This window comes from Panthera uncia, chromosome E1, assembly GCF_023721935.1.
Source record: "Panthera uncia isolate 11264 chromosome E1, Puncia_PCG_1.0, whole genome shotgun sequence".
Lineage (NCBI taxonomy): Eukaryota > Metazoa > Chordata > Mammalia > Carnivora > Felidae > Panthera > Panthera uncia.
This window is the reverse complement of record NC_064814.1, coordinates 8,638,526-8,655,390: the sequence shown is the minus strand read 5'-3', so window position 1 is coordinate 8,655,390 and position 16,865 is coordinate 8,638,526. Positions and strand designations below refer to the sequence as shown.

The window sequence follows — 16,865 nt, the reverse complement described above, 5'->3', positions numbered from 1 at the left end:
ATAGGGCTACATACAGCTCATCCTTAGAAATAAGCCGAGATGTCCCTATATACCTATATCGTGGTCCAGTTTTTCTTTCAGGGAGTCTTTCGGAGGATGGGTAGGGGGCAGATATATACTTTTTAATAGTAAAGTTCGTTTGTTTTTTTTTATTATGGAACTACATACTCAGAACGGTACAAGAATGAAACGAATTTCAGTCAGAACCATAGAATTTGATGTAAAGCAAGAACATTCTGGTCATTGTTAATGACAAGAAAAAAAACAGGGAGACACAGGCCAGCTCGATGGCAGGAACTCTTAGGCTAGATTCATCTGTGATGCTAAGAACTTCAAGAATGTTCTTATTGGGGGCTTTTATTAAGGTGTTGTATTACTCTGGAATCTCTTTGGCTCTGTGTGAGTTGGTTTTATTCTCTGTGTATGCCTACTAAGTGCCAGAGATGGTGCCTGTGCTGCAGATGGAGAACCTGGAACTCAGGGAAGTTAGGAAGTATCTAATAGCTCATGGGGCATAGGTGACAAGAGCCAAGATTCAGCTTGAAGTTCTGACTTCAAACCCCACGCTCTTTTCTGCTTTTCACTTGGACTTGCTGGGTCTCAGTGGCAGGTGCTACAATTAAAATTGAGGACAAGGATTTTTTTTAGTACAAGAAAACAGCTCCTGCCGTCGAGGAATTTATCATGCAGTTGTCTAGAGAGAGAGAACCAAGGCATCACGGTCAGTGAGAGTAGGGAGTTGTGTCCTCTTCCTGGGTGGAAAAGGAGTGCCCTTGAGTTTGACCTGTGGACATGGGAGTCACACAGGAGGAAATCTGAGGTCTGCCTTAGAGTGCCTCCTCCCTTCTGGCACATTCTGTATTGTCAAGTGATTTTCTTTAAACTGTTTCATTTACGTATTATAATATCTATGAGGTTTCATCATCAGATCTGCTGTACAGAGGAACTGAGGTGATACCCGCTCAGGTGCACACATCTTGGCAGTACCTCCCCTCCGTTCCCTGAGGTCCCAGATCTTGAGGTTGATGGAGGCAGGGCTTAAACCTAGGTCTTCCTAAGGACATAATCATGCAAATGTGCATAGATTTAGCTACAACATTATTTTATATTTTATTATTTTTAAAATATTTTTTAAAGTTTTAATTTAAAAAAAATTTTTTTTAACGTTTATTTATTTTTGAGAGACAGAGAATGAGCAAGGGAGGAACAGAGAGAGAGGGAGACACAGAATCCAAAGCAGGCTCCAGGCTCTGAGCTGTCAGCACAGAGCCCAACACGGGGCTCGAACTCACAAACCATGAGATCATGACCTGAACCGAAGTCAGACGCTTAACAGACTGAGCCACCCAGGCGCCCCAGTTTTAATTTATTTTTAAAAGAGCGAGAGAGCATGAGTGGGGAAGGGGTAGAGAGAGAGAGGGAGACAGAGGATCTGAAGCGGGCTCTGCTTTGCCAGCAGAGAGCCCAATGTGCGGCTCAGACTCACAAACCGTGAGATCGTGACAGGAGCCGAAATTGGATGCTTAACTGACTGAGCCACCCGCGTGTCCCTACAACATTATTTTAAAGATAAAATAGTTTTCCAGTATCCTCAGGTGCTGTATATTATACCACTAATTCTCTGTTAACTGTAGATGTAGGCAGTTTCCAGTCTTCTAGCTAAATAAATTCCTAAAAGTGGGGCAAAGGATATGGACATTTTTTTAAAAAGGCATTATATTCTGATTCATACATGGGCAGTTCACGGTCAAATCTGGCCCACCCATCTGCTTTCATAAATAAAGTTTAATTAGAAAGCAGACATGTCCATTTGTGCTGCATTTGCACTACAAGGCAGAGACCTCATCATGACCTACAGAGTTTAAAATATTTAGTATCTGCCCTTTACAGAAAAAGTTTGCTGACCCTTGCTCTAGATTATGAACAAAAACTGTTCTAGTAACAGAAACTTCAGATACACGGAAAATAGCAATTAATGTGCAAAAGGGGCACATATGAGAAAATTGGGGATGAGAACTGTGTATTCATTAAGAGATGCTGTAAGGTTTGTTTCTTTGCTTTTAACTGAGAAACACAGTCTCAGATAACCCAGGAATTTAAAAATAGCACTAATCAAAATCCCAGCAGGACTTTTTTAACAAATAACTTTTTGCCCCTGAATCATTTGAGTTGCCACCACAATCCCTGTCACTTCCAAATGTTTTATAGAAAGGGTCTCATTATTACATGCAAGGACATTCTACATAACGACAGTACAACCATCACACCTAGGAAATTAGCAAAGAAACATGCTAGCATCTAGTTTAGAGACCTCACTCAGGTCTCAGCACTTGTCCCGATAATTCCGTTATGGCAAAAGAGTCTTCCCACGTAGTTGGGAACTACATGCATGTAGTTGTCATGTCTCCTTAGCCTCCTCCGGTCTGGAACAGTTCTCCGTCTTAACTTGATGTTCGTGACCTTGACATTTTTTTTTAATGTTTATTTATTTTTGAGAGAGGGAGAGAGAGCGTGCATAAATGGGGGAGGAACAGAGAGAGAGGAGATGCAGAATCAGAAGCAGGCTCCAGGCTCCGAGCTGTCAGCACAGAGCCCGATGTGGGCTCGAACTCACAAACCATGGGATCACGGCCTGAGCTGAAGTCAGCTGTTTAAATGACTGAGCCACCCAGGCGCCCCTAATTTTAATTTAAAAATATATATATTTTTTAATTTTGAGGGGGGAGGGGCAGAGAAAGAAGGAGACACAGAATCCAAAACGGGCTCCAGGCTCTGAGCTGTCAGCACAGAACCTGACACAGGGCTCGAACTCACAAACTGCGAGATCATGACCTGAGCCGAAGTCGGATGTTCAACGGACTGAACTACCCAGGTGCCACAACCTTGACACTTTTGAAGGCTACAGGCCAGTTATTTGTAGAATGTTCCTCAGTTTAGGTTTGCGTGATGTTTTCTCATGACCTCTGGGCTGTGCTTTTTTTTTTTTTTTTTTTGCAGAAATACAGAAGTGATGCTGTGTTCTCACCATATCCTAAAAAGGGTGCATGATTTCAATTTGTCTCCCTACTGGTGACAATTAAAGTAGCAAATATGTTCACCAGATTTCTGCACCTTTTTTTCTTTGTAGTGAAGTAGTATTAAGAGGAAGATACTTTGAGGGGCGCCTGGGTGGCGCAGTCGGTTGGGCGTCCGACTTCAGCCAGGTCACGATCTCGCGGTCCGTGAGTTCGAGCCCCGCGTCAGGCTCCGGGCTGATGGCTCGGAGCCTGGAGCCTGTTTCCGATTCTGTGTCTCCCTCTCTCTCTGCCCCTCCCCCGTTCATGCTCTGTCTCTCTCTGTCCCAAAAATAAATAAAAAACGTTGAAAAAAAAAAAAATTTAAAAAAGAGGAAGATACTTTGAGATTATGTAAATATCCCATTCCTCATCAGACTTTTGCCCACTTGCTTTAGTATCTTTTATTAGAAGAGATTTTCTTAAAATTAATGTTTTATTTTAGAAGAGGTTATATTTCCAGAAACGTTGTAAAGGTAGTGCAGAGAGTGTCTGTTTACCTCTCACTTGAGTTTCCCCCAGTGTTAAACATCATACATTACCAGGTACGTTTGTCAAAACTAAGAAACCGACATTGTACAAGACTGTTACCTAACTCCAAACTTGACTTGGATGTCACCAGTCTTGCCATTTATGTCCGCCTTCTGTTCCAGGATCCAGTCCACATACCATGTTGCACTTAGCGGGCACATCTCCCTGGGCCCCTCAGGTGATAGCTTCTTGGTCGTTATTTTCCATGATCTTGACAGTCTTGAGGTGTATTGGTCAGGTATCCTACAGAATGCCCCCAGTCTGGGGTTATAGGTTTTTGGAAAGAATACTACAGAGGTGAGATGGCCCTCTAATCACATTATATGAGGAGTACATGATGTCCATATGCCATCCTGATGATGTCATGTCCCTGATGTTAACCTCTGTCGCTGGTTAAGGTCGCGTTTGCTAGGTCTCTTCATTGAAGTTACTACTTTTCCCATTCTCTGTTCTTTTTTGTTTTTAAGTTGATTTACTTATTTTGACAGAGAGAGACAGAGAGAGAGAGAGAGAGCATGTACGCACACAAGTGGGGGAGGGGCAGAGAGAGAGAGACAGAGAATCCCGAGCAGGCTCTGCACTGTCCATGCAGAGCCTGACATGGGGCTAGAACTCACGAACTGTGAGATCATGACCTGAACCAAGATCAAGAGATGGACACTTGGGGCACCTGGGTGGCTCAGCTGGTTAAGCCTCCGACTTCAGCTCAGATCAGTTCTCACAGTTCATGAGTTCGAGCCCCACATCAGGCTCTGTGCTAACAGCTCGGAGCCTGCTTCAGATTCCGTGTTTCCCCCTCTCTCTCTTTCTCTCTCTCTGCCCCTTTCCTGCTCACGCTCTCTCTCTCTCAAAAATAAATACACATAAAAAAAGAGAGAGAGAGATAGACACTTAACCGACTGAGCCACCCAGGCGCCCCTCTCTGTTCTTTGGAAGGGAGTTGCTAAGTCCTAATATGGGAGTTGCCCATATTCATGGGCAAGAGTGGGGGTTAAGAATTAAGCTCTGTGGGGCACCTGGGTGGCTCAGTCAGTTAAGCGTCTGACTTCGGCTCAGGTCATGATCTCGCAGTCCGTGAGCTCGAGCCCCGCGTCGGGCTCTGTGCTGACAGCTCAGAGCCTGGAGCCTGCTTCAGATTCTGTGTCTCCCTCTCTCTCTGCCCCTCCCCTGTTCACGCTCTGTCTCTCTCTGTCTCAAAAATAAATAAACGTTAAAAAAAAAAATTAAAAAAAAAAAAAAGAATTAAGCTCTGCATCCTGGAAGAGAAAGTATCTACATAATATTATTGGGAATTCTTCTATAAAGATGACTTTTTCTTCTTTATTTACTTATTCAGTCATTTATTTCTAGCAGTAGAGGGACTCATGTGTATCTATGTTATACTTTGGGTTATAATCCAGGACTGTGTTATTTATTTTGTTACTCACATTGGTCCTACCCTCGGCCATTTGGAGCTCTTTCGGGTTGGCCTCTGTATCCCCTGACATACTCCCATTCTTTTCTCTTTTAAATCAGCTGTAAATATTCACATACTATGAAATGTACCCTTTTAAAGTGTACAACTCAGTAGGTTTTAGTATGTTCACAGAGTTGTGCAGCCATCCCGTCTAGTTTTAGAACATTTTCATCACCCCCCACCAAAAGAAACCCTGTACCTTTAGTAGCCACTCCTCCTCTCCCCTTTCCCCCAACCCCGCTGGCGACCACTAATCCATTTTGTGTCTTTATGGAATCGCCTATTCTGGATATTTCATTAAATGGAACCTTACAATAGGTGAGCTTTTGCAGTCGACTTGTTTCACTTAGTAATAATGTTTTCAGGGTCCATCCCTGTTGTAGCAGGTTCTTCATTCCTTGTATTTTCCTAGCCCCGGCCCTGGGGTGGATCATTCTTCCCAGGAGTCCTGGTTCTGATTGGAAATTGTGTCATTCTCTTCTCCATCTGTTTATTTATGTCAATAGGGACTGTTAGGTCCCCATTTTATCCAGTGGGTTATAACCCATTAGTATTATTATTTTGATGTTCAGGTTTTCCCATATTTGGCCAATGGGAGACCCCTCAGGCTGGCTCCCGTGTCCTCTTCCCATGACACCACCATTCTTGTACTTTGGTACTTTCTGGTACAACAGGTGTTCCAAGGTCTTGCACTTTCCCTGCCCCCAAACCTAGAATCAGCTCTTTCTCCAAGGAGCCCTGGTTCCTTTTAGTGGAGCATGAGTTTTAGAAGCTGAGACCTGGGTGCTGGGTGAGCTCATTATCCCTGGAGTACTGCTGCTCCCAGCCTCTCTCAGTGGACACAGCCAAGAAGTATACATAAATATACATAAGTACGTACGTACACATATATGTAATACCTACATAGATAAAGATATGGACACGCACATACCTACATATATTATCACACATTTCTATCTCTGTTTCTCTACATTGAAACCCAAGAATTTCCACCAGTACCTCCAATTCCTGTCCAGTGCCACACACTTTATTCTAGATTCTCCCTTTCCATATTTGTAACCATCTTCTGTGACAGAACCCTCGCTTCCATTAGCCTTAATATACCCCTTTCTGGATCACTGCCCCCTGGATTTCAGCTCTCCCATGTGGACAGGTGCCTGCTGGGGCTGCGACACCTGTGCCAGGCTGCTGTCATCACTGCCCCACAAATGCCCTCCTCGTCCCACTCAGGCTCTAACGTGCATATTTTTAAGGCTTTTGATAGACCTTCCCACATTTCCCTCCAGTAGGCCCAGACCACCTCACAACTCCTGCTCCTGATGTAAGAGTGCCCGTTTCCCTGCTGTCTCACCAACAGTGAGCATATTTTATTTTTCCGTCTTTGCCAATCTGAGGTGGAGGACAACTGTTCCTCATCGATTGTGCCTCCTAAGAGCTATTTTCGTTTGGCGGTCATTCATGGTGCATCTTTTGTGAAGTTCCCATTTAGCTCCCTTCTAATTCTCTACTTCTGACGCTGGCGTTGTATCTTTCATGCTGAGGAAATTCGGTGTTTGGTTTCCAATCAGTCGTCAGCATTTGCCACCTTAGTGTGGGGATGCCATCGACAGTGTGTGAATGTAGGTCTGGGCCAGCTGGGGAAGACTTGGGTGGGTGAAGAGGCACCCCCACTTCTCACTTGGGTGCGGAGGGATAACACTGTTCAAAGTGCAGGGGCCCAGTCTCTGCTGGGGCACTGACCCTTTTTCTCCGGCCCTTCCCAGGTCTACATCCGTACGCCTTCCGGTGAGGTGCAGACGGTCCTCGTCCAGGACAGCCCCCCAACAACAGCTGCAGCCACCTCTACCACCACCTGTAGCAGCCCTGCGTCCCGTGCTCCCCATCTGAGTGGGACCAGCAAAAAGCACTCGGCCGCAATTCTCCGGAAAGAGCGCCCCCTGCCAAAGATCGCCCCCGCTGGGAGCATCATCAGCCTGAACGCAGCCCAGCTGGCAGCAGCGGCCCAGGCCATGCAGACCATCAACATCAACGGTGTCCAGGTCCAGGGCGTGCCTGTCACCATCACCAATACCGGAGGTGAGAGTGGGCCCTTGGGCCAGGGTGTGGGCAGCAGGCCTGCTCGCCTCACCCCTGGGAGCCGTGGGCCAGCCCGGGGTTCCCAGGAACCACAGCGAAAATACCGCCCATCATTTGCCTGGTCCCTTCTAGCTTAAGAGCATGTCCACTTGGTCCTTACAGAAGTCCTAGGAGATAGTTTTTGTTTTTTGGGTTTTTTTGTTTTTTTAAACGTTTGTTATTGAGAAACAGAGACACAGCATGAGCAGGGGAGGGGCAGAGAGAGGAGGAGACACAGAGTCTGAAGCAGGCTCCAGGCTCTGAGCTGTCAGCACAGAGCCCAATGCGGGGCTTGAAGTCATGAACCGTGAGATCATGATCCAAGCCGAAGTCGGACGCTCAACCGACTGAGCCACCCAGGCGCCCCTAGGAGATAGTTTAAGACGTGTGTTGGCCCCACCTGACAGCTGAAGACCTTGAATATGATGGAGAAATAAGATGTACTCAGGAAAGCTCTCCAGCTAACATACACATGCAAATTAGCATGGTACAGACCAGAGAGGGATGTTCAAGGGAGGTTCCAGGTAAAGGGACTTGAAAGAAGGCTCCTAAGAGGAGACAGCCTTGAGTTGAGTTAACAGTTAGAAGGAAAGGAGGGAGCCTTTGGCAGTGGGAATGGCTTGCACTACACTTCAGCTGGGTGGTAATACTTGGCAGTATTTACAGCGCCACGGCCCTTGCACGTAATCAAAGGAACATGGGAGCTACCTAGCAGAATGGTTCCTGGTGCTTTAGCTAGGTGTTCTTAATTTTTTTGTTAAAGTTTTTTAGAAATTTATTTATTTTGAGAGAGAGAGTATGTGAGTAGGGGAGGGGCAGAGAGAGAGGGAGAGAATCCCAAGCAGGCTCCATGCTGTCCATGCAGAGCTTGACGTGGGGGCTCGAACTCAAATGGTGAGATCACGGCCTGAGCCAAAATCAAAATCAGTGGCTTAACCATCTGAGCCACCCAGGCGCCCCCTCGTTGAGTGTTCTTCAGCTGGGTGAGGAGCACTTTTCAAGCCAGTGGGAGTTCTCTCATCCTTAAATGAATTTATGTCACTCTGGTTTAGAGGCATAGGATTGAATCCACTCAGAGAGACACCAGTGTTAGGTCAGTGACACTCCCCATGCTTTGAATGGCTTTATGCACGTTGCAGAGGACTTGATTTGTCCCGTTTCCGCACTCTTATTAACAAAAATCCCTGGAGATGTCCCTGAGAGCAGAGTTGGTATCTCACAAGGGCCTGAGGTTGGAGGCGTTTCTGAAGAAACACTCCAGGACCACTCAAGACAGGACCCTTCCCCACTGAGGTCACGTGGGCAGAGTCTGACACCGAATTCTGCCTGCGTAGTGTAGTGTCCAGGACACTGCCTCGGAGGTCGACTGCCTGGGTTCAGACGCAGCTTCTACCAATTATTACCTATGACCTTGATATGCCGTTGAGCCTCAGCCTCAACCATAAAAGAGGGATAACAGTCTCTAACTCAGGGGGTTATGAGGGTTGGATTAGTTAACACCTTTAAAGTCTCTAACGTGGTCTCTGGCACCTGACAGCCTCCCAAAAGTGTGAGCCGCTCCGATGATCATCTGTGTCGAGTGCAGCAGGGAAGAGGGGCGCCAGGCTTCGTGACCCTGAACGCTGCCCCCCTCTCGTCCACAGGGCAGCAGCAGCTGACGGTGCAGAACGTCTCCGGGAACAACCTGACCATCAGCGGGCTGAGCCCCACGCAGATCCAGCTACAGATGGAGCAGGCGCTGGCCGGAGAGGCCCAGCCCGGGGAGAAGCGGCGCCGCATGGCCTGCACGTGTCCCAACTGCAAGGATGGGGACAAGAGGTGATTCGAGGGGGAGGGGCCACGCCCCCAGCCCGGCACGGACCCTGTTGCCCCGGCCCTTCTCCGGGACGCAGGTGGGAGAGGGGTGAGGTAGCAGCTGCCTGCCACCCGTCCCCCTCACCTTTCCTGTGCCCTCCGATCTGACCTCTCGTCCTCTCTCCGACCCGTCCTGCCTCCCTCTTCTACCCCCTCCCTTTCTCGGCTTCCCACCCCTTCCGTCCCCACCCTCAACCCAACTCCCAGGTCTGGAGAGCAGGGCAAGAAGAAGCACGTGTGCCACATCCCCGACTGTGGCAAGACCTTCCGCAAGACGTCCTTGCTGCGGGCTCACGTGCGCCTGCACACCGGCGAGCGGCCCTTTGTCTGCAACTGGTTCTTCTGTGGAAAGAGGTTCACACGGAGCGACGAGCTCCAGCGGCACGCCCGCACCCACACAGGTCTGTCCCCTCCCCTGCGGCACGCTCCAGGCCGCACGGGGTGCTTCCGGCCTCTCCCTCAGCCCAGATTCCCGGCCGCGCTGAGTGAGAGCTACACTCTCACTTCTCGGGGGGTCCAGGCCTACCCAGGAAATTCTTTCAGGCCAGTCCTTTACTGTAGCGTTTCCCAGAGTGATGCCATTCACGTTACGCAGCCTCGATGACGTCTGCCGTAGCCGCACGGTTATTTATTTAACAAGCCCTGCTGTACCGTGCCAGCCACTGAACAGTGCGTGTTACCAATGGACTAACTTAATCCTTATAACGACTCTGTGGGGAGGGTTCTTTATTATGCCCACTTGACTGAGACATGGGGAGGTGGCCGGGTCACCAGGCCCTCTGGTTCCCAGGTCAAAATCTCTCTTTTTTTTTTTTTTTTTTAAGTTATTTATTTTGAGAGAGCATGAACAGGGGAGGGGCAGAGAGAGGGAGAGAGAAAATCCTAAGCTGTCAGCGCAGAGCCCAACATAGGGCTCCAGCTCACGACCCGTGACATCATGACCTGAACCGAGATGGTTGGACGCTTGACTGACTGAGCCCCCCAAGTCCACGGTCTAAATCACTGTCCCACACTGCCTCTGCTACTATCACTTTCCAAATGATTTTCCTCAGATTGTTTCACTGTTTTTACTCCTTTACGTCTAGTGCAATATTTTTGGCACCACAGGCTTGGTAATAGTTACATATTTTAATGCACTAGCAAATAAATGCAAAACTATAAAGTAGAACAGTGTTCGTCCAGCTACCACCTAACACTGTCGCGGGCATCTCCAGTGGCCCGCGGCACATGCTTTGAGAACCACTGCCAGGGCGAGTGTCTCCAGTGAGCAGACCCCTGGCCTGGGACTAGGGATGGGGCACGCGACCCGAAGCTACAGCCCCTGGCCAGCCACCCTCCCGGGGGGAAGAGCAGTAAATATTCAGAATGGCAGCTGACAGGTCGGTGGGCAAGTGGGGTTTTTCGGCAAGTGGGTCAGTCACAGGGACAAAGATCAGAAGGAAGCAGGTGACAGCCCTACTTGGGAAGAGTCCTGGGTGCAGGTACAGGGACACAAGTACAGCATTTCAGGCAAGGGACAAGGGAGGGGAACAAAGTAGACTGGGAAGTGACGTCATGTGGGGGGTGGAGAGAAATATGAGAAGTATGAGCTGCCAGAGGGTTTAGGTGAGTCGACCACAGGGAGCAAGCGTGTAAGCAGGAGGCGGGTAGGTTATGATGACAAGGCAACGCCAGCTTTACAGGGTGCCCCTCACACGTCACATGCACCCCCTCTTCCGGGCTGGGACAGCGTCCGCACGTAGGCTCTGAGTGACGCGCATCTCGTCTTCCCAGGGGACAAACGCTTCGAGTGTGCCCAGTGTCAGAAGCGCTTCATGAGGAGCGACCATCTCACCAAGCATTACAAGACCCACCTGGTCACGAAGAACTTGTAAGGCCAACTGAGGCGGGAGGCCCTGAAGATACAGTCCCCCGTCTGTGTCCTGCCTGGGCCCCTGGTGGAAAGGAGGCTCCGGGTGCCCTGGGCCACCCTCAGCCCCTCCCTTCTGTTCTGCGACCGGTCCCATAGGAAGGGGCTCCGTCGCCCAGTGCTCACCTCCTTCTGAAGCCCCTTGGCTCTGCCCTGGCCCTTCCCTCTCACCTCGAGCTCCGGCCTGCCCAGACTGTGGACAGTGGCCGTGCCCAATGAGACGTTCTAAACCAGGACGAATGGGAACCCTTATTTCCAAAGGAAAAACATGAATTTCACTCCGTCGAGGAGCAAAGTGAGCCCCCCCCCCGACCCCGTCCTCTCCCCCCAACACCGCCGGAGTCGCATTGTGCCATGCCCCTCTCTCTCCCTTCCCCGGCCCCGCCAGCCACCCAGGACGCCCCGGGACCCTGTCCCCAGGGCACGGCCGGCATCCACCTCCCGGGAGGCTCACGGGGCTGCCTCACGCCACATGCCACATGCCCAGCCCTGCCACCGCCCTCCTCCAGCACATTCCAACTTTCTATTTAAAAAGTCGAGCTATCCACTGATGCCCTCTTTTTCTATGGAGAACGTTGCCTTATACTCTACTTCAGATGATGAACACTGTGTATTGTGTGTGCTTTAAAGTTTTATTTAATTGCTCCCTTCTTCCTGTCCTCGTTACTTGCCTCCCCCACGCCTGCTTCAGTTGAGGGTTTGGGGGGCCATGAGGAGCGTCGGGGTTTTTTCTCTCTCTAGCAGTTTTCTTTTCTAAAGGACACAGCATTTCAACTCAAATCTGGATTCAGATGAAAACACCTCCACCTCCTGATCCTCTGCCCTCAACCCGCCCTGACCGGCCCCAGCCCTACTTGTGTATAGTGTATATTGTATAATAGACAATTGTGTCTACTACATGTTTAAAAACATATTGCTTGTTATTTTTGAGGCTTTTAAATTAAACAAAAATCCAACTTTATTTTTAGTTGTAACTGCTTGAGGTATGTTTTATGAATTAAGTGACAGATTTGTTATCCTTTATTAACGATGTACTTTGTTGGTCAGCACTGGGCTGACAAAAATTTTTTCTTGCTAATAAATTTAGTTGCCTGAGGCAAAATCTGCAACTTGGCAGGTGCAGCTTCTTTGATCTTTTACCACAGAGAGCTGGAGGGGCGGCGGGGGGGCCTCCAGAGGAGGGAGCCCTGGCTTCTCACGGCAGTCCACGCTGGGACCCAGGCAGGACCTGCCCTCCCGGCATGAGCAAATCCAGGCCGCAGCCTGAAAAGGACCGCGGCCACACGGACCTCCTAGCATTGGCATGCAGCCCAACAGCAGCCGGGTGGGACCTCGGGGCAGGGCCTAGTGTAGGTGTTCCCGCTTCCAGAAGCCAGCTTTGCGGGAATCAAAGCTGGCACGCTCTGCCTGCAGACTCGAGTCACAGCAATGCCTTCCTTATCAGCGGGCGAGTTCCTTCCACTCCCCAGTCTCAAGAGGAAGGCTTTGGCCTCAGAACCTGTTAGTAGGAACTGTTACTCTGGGGGAGAGAGCTTAGTCCCTTCCCAGAGGCTAAAGAGTCTGGAGAAAAGGCAATTTCTTAAGGGCCAAGATCCCTTTCCAGGGCTGGGACCCCAGCTTTACTCAAGAGAGGACCCTGGCCACACATTCCATTTTTCCTCTGGTCCCCGCCCCAGCACCCCAGAGAGAACAGCAGGTTGATTTTGGTTTTAACAAGTGCTGCAACTCTGAAATTCTGGTGGGGATCTTGGGGGAGGAGAGCTGTGAGAAGGACAGCAGGGCACATGTTTAAACCTAGCAGGGGCCAGAAGAGCATCCGGGCTGAAGGGAGAGGTGAGTCACATAGACAACGGTATGTGCTTTCCTTTCAACAACGACACCTCTTACGCTCAAAGGGACACAGCCAGGGATGTTGTTTTGCAGGAGTGGCAAGGCTCTTTTTTTTTTTTTTTGAGCTATCCATTCCCTCACTCTGTTTCCTTTGTCACTGGTGGCCTGCATTTGCAAGCAGATAGCTTTTACTCAGAGCCAATCCACCCTCACGTCGGAAGAAATAACAAGGATATGATCTCAGACGGATCATGGGTTGTCTGCCCCTGACCACTGTACACAAACCCTTTGGGTGAAACCAGACCTGAATGTGCTCTGGCACAGAAGCCTCTCGACCAGCCCCCATCACTCCTGTATCTCATCGCTGCACTGGCAGGAGGAAGACGCGGGGTGGTTTCTCTCACTCACGTGTGGGTCACAAGGCTGGAAAAAATGTCTGGCTGTGTTCTGAACTGGGATTGGTGGAGAGAAGGGGATTACTAATAAAGTGGCCACCTTCTGCCACATTCCCCACCCCCACCCCCCTTAGCTTTGCTCTTAGTCACAAAGAATTCTCCTTTCCTGGGAGTTGATTCCAAGCCATAGGCTTAATGCTTCATGCGCAGAAACTGACCCAACTCCCGGGCATCCTTTGGAAGTGAGGGTGCCAGCCCCTGGCGGGCAAAACTGCCTTTTGGCACTCAGGATTTCCCTTCTTCAGGGAGATACTCAGGTTCCACAGTCAGGCCTGACTATCTCTGCTTCCTATGGGATGCCTGAGTCAGATGGGGAGTGGGAGAGTGCTCTCTGCCCAGTGTGGGTGATGGCATAAGGAAAGAACAGAAGGACCTGGTGGCGAGTTAGCCCTCATCTGCCTTAGTTTACTGGAGAGTTGCAGGGGGCAGGGTCTGTGGATGGCGTGATGTAGCCCAAGCTCACCCCAGGGCACCTGATAGGCCCTGGTGGAAAATCTGGGGGCAGGCCACCCCCAGCAGCTCAAGAGTGTGGGTCACGCTGCCCGAGTTCCCTCCTCTGCCCCCTTCCGTCCTCAATGTCGTTGGCATCAAGTCCCCCCCTCACTGCCCCCCTCCCTTCTGCTCAGTGATGCTCAATACTGGGGCTCTTTGATCCCAGGTACTAGGATTACAGGCCTGGAAGGAAAAGGGACTGGGTCCCTCCTTTCTGAGACCCTCCTTCCTAAAGGCAAATCCAGGCAAAATACCTTAAAAACAAACAAAGAAAAAACAAAAAACAAAAAACAAAAAACCCAACTAAGCCAGCAAATAGAGCTCAGGCTTTCTTCAAACCTCAGTCCATCTTTACAATCACCTTCTGAAGGCCCTTTGAGGCCCCCCACTGGAGAATGACCGAGAGCCACCTGCAGCCTCTCAGGTCCCCGTACCCACTGGGGGCTCATGGCAGATGGAATGCGGCCGTGGTCTACACGGTGGTGGATTCCAGGAACCCTAATTCCGTGATTCACTGCCTTGGGAGACCTCTCGTGACCTGACCAAGGTCTTCGGGGTTGGGATGAAGTCACTAAAGGAAGTGCAGTCATGTCAGTACAAGTGGCAACTAGGTTTCCTAGTGAAGGAGCGGAGGAGGGAAAGGAGGAGGTGGGAAGCGAGCCTGGGAAAATGGACTCCAGAACAGGGACGGGCAAACCACAGCGGGCAGGGCAGAGGATCAGGGCTTGAGGAGGAGAGTCAAACACTTGTTCATCGCCATTCTGGGCGGGAGGAAATGAGAAGTGACCACAGGTCAGGCCAAAAGCAAGAACCAACCAGGACTTCTCAAATGAAACTAAGAAGCCACCAGGTCATATTCCTTTGGGCCTGCCTGGGAACCCACCATCAGGCCCCCTCCCTCTGCCTGTGGCCCACACTCCAATGACCAAGGGAGCCAGGGCTGATGCCCTAAGCCTAAGCCTTGGAAAGCTTAACATCCCTCCAGGCAACGAAAGCACTTGGCCCTGCTCCCACCAGGCGCAAAACCCCCCAATGTCCCCCCCACCCCCACCCCGCCATGCCTAGCACCCAGGTACAGAGAAGCTTCACAAAGGCAGTTTATGCACAAACATTACAGAAGAGCGTTTCCTGGCTGCGACTGAGCAGGAGCCAGAGACAGTAAGGGATGTGGTCCCTCCCACGAAGGTGCTTCTGATGAGGCCTGGGGCTGCCCATGAATGGACGTGTTTGGGAAGTGACCCGTGAGCACACGCAAGGGTTGTGAGGGCTTAGCCACACAACCACAGGCAGGACACTAGGGTAAGGGACAGCCTCCTCTCCAACTCACTGCAAGCCTCTGACGACCCGGCTCCCATCTAGGCCCCCCAGTGACCACACTACTCAGGGCTCAGGTTATCTGCTGGCTGAGTACCAAGTACCCACCCTCCTGTGTGTCCTCAGTGCACCCCAAGGCTGGACCCAAGAGTGCCTGAGCTTAGGGCCCCCAGCGCACCCCATCTGGCCTGCCATCGGCCTCCTGGAAGGCTGGGCGCTACATTTTACCGCATCACGGCCACCTTCTTGGGCCTCCCACCTCCCGCCATCCTCCTTAATTCTCCCAGGCCCTCTTCCCTTCTCAGACATTCTCATCCTCCCCCATGGCCTCAGATGCCACCTCGGCGGCTCATGACGCCTAACCCAGTCTCATCAGCCTAGACCTCCCCCCTAAGCTCCAGACATGATTATCCAACCTGGCCAAACATCGGTGTCCCATATACCCTCACGCTCCATGGGTCCGACTGGCTTCATTTCCCCCCCAAAACCTCCTCCTCCAACATGCCCCACTTCAATGAACAGCACCACCTATGTTTTCTAAAATTATCATGGTGGGTGGATTCCCTCCCCTCCGGCGGCGCCCCAGACTCCGGCACCAGGCTCCCGGCTCCCAGCTTCTCCTTAGACAACACTGCCGAATCTCTCAACGTCTCCCTGTCACTGCCTCGCCCTCCCTTACCCACCACCCACTCGGTCACCAGAGTCAGATCCCCAAATACAATCACTGAGGTCCAAGTGAAATATATAATTCAACCAAACAGTTAGACTACAAGGTGACACAAGGACATAAACGCAAAAGCCCCGGAAGAAAACAGGCGAGGCACAGTCCCCAAACCCGTACCCAGCCCTTTGTTTCATATTGAGAAACCAGTGTGCCTCCTCCGTACAGTGAAATATTACAATACGTTCTCTCTTCATTTAAGACTCTCCCGAGGAAAGATTAATAATTTGACAAAGTTGGGGGAGGCAGGAGGGTGGCAAAGTGTTTAAGAAAAAGCAGTAACCATAAAAAATTCATTTCTCCCATGCAGACGAAACCCCTGCTGGGGTTTCGGCAATAGCAGCAAGGCCGGCCCCTCTCCAGTTTGCGCTGCAGGGCTGTTTTCTGATCCAGACACCAAATCCCACCAGGCAGAAAAGCACAACACAAGCCTGCTTGTTATTTTCAAGACAGAAGCGAAAATCTAAAAAGGCAACCAGTTGCAAACTTCCTGCCTAATCGCCAAGGATGGGAGAAGGCTGCTGGAATCTAGTACTTTTTCTCTCCATCTGGTCTTAAAAAACAGAAATTAGACACTCTGGTTCAACAAGAGCAAGAAGGATTTAAAAAAAAAAAAAAAAAAAAAAAAAAAAAGAATCGTTGTCTAAAAGCCTGACCCTTTCCACTGCCTGATCTTCAGCAGGTGCACGAGCCCTGCCTACTTGTCCAGCCTGTTCCTCACCCTCTTGCTCTAGGAGAATCACACTGTTTGTTCCACATTTCCCTAACACTGTGCCTTTACCCACATCGTTCTCTCTTCCCGACATGCCCATTCCATTGTCTATCTGGCAAACACTCAGTAAGACAAATCAAATGTCTGCTCCCTTTACGAAGCCTTTCTGACTGACCCCTGGAGACCGCTTTCTCCTTTCTGCTCCCCTTTACCTCACAGAGATAACTGTTAAAGTACCTGTAACTCATCAGCCTTTAGATCTGCTTCCCCCTATAAACTACAAACCCCCTGTGGGCAGGAAGCATGTCACTTTCTTCATCTCAGTATTCTCAGACCTAGCTCAGTGCCTGATCCAAAAGAGGTCTTTAACAAAATGTCTACTGAATGAATAAATATCTATACTGAGCTCTTGGCTCTTAAGCA

At 50.1% G+C, this 16,865-nt stretch overlaps 1 protein-coding gene across 4 annotated transcripts in view; it reads left to right on the top strand.

Moving 5' to 3' along the window:
* Positions 1 to 12,027, top strand: part of SP2 (Sp2 transcription factor) — a 31,264-nt gene extending 19,237 nt beyond the window's left edge. For all 4 annotated transcript variants that reach the window (XM_049637503.1, XM_049637501.1, XM_049637500.1 and 1 more), the window contains exons 4-7: positions 6,804 to 7,116; positions 8,799 to 8,973; positions 9,217 to 9,410; positions 10,783 to 12,027. In XM_049637503.1, coding sequence (XP_049493460.1) covers positions 6,804 to 7,116; positions 8,799 to 8,973; positions 9,217 to 9,410; positions 10,783 to 10,883 — 783 coding nt within the window. In that variant the 3' untranslated portion in view covers positions 10,884 to 12,027. The remainder of the gene's footprint in view (positions 1 to 6,803; positions 7,117 to 8,798; positions 8,974 to 9,216; positions 9,411 to 10,782) is intronic.
* Positions 12,028 to 16,865: the final 4,838 nt, after the last annotated feature.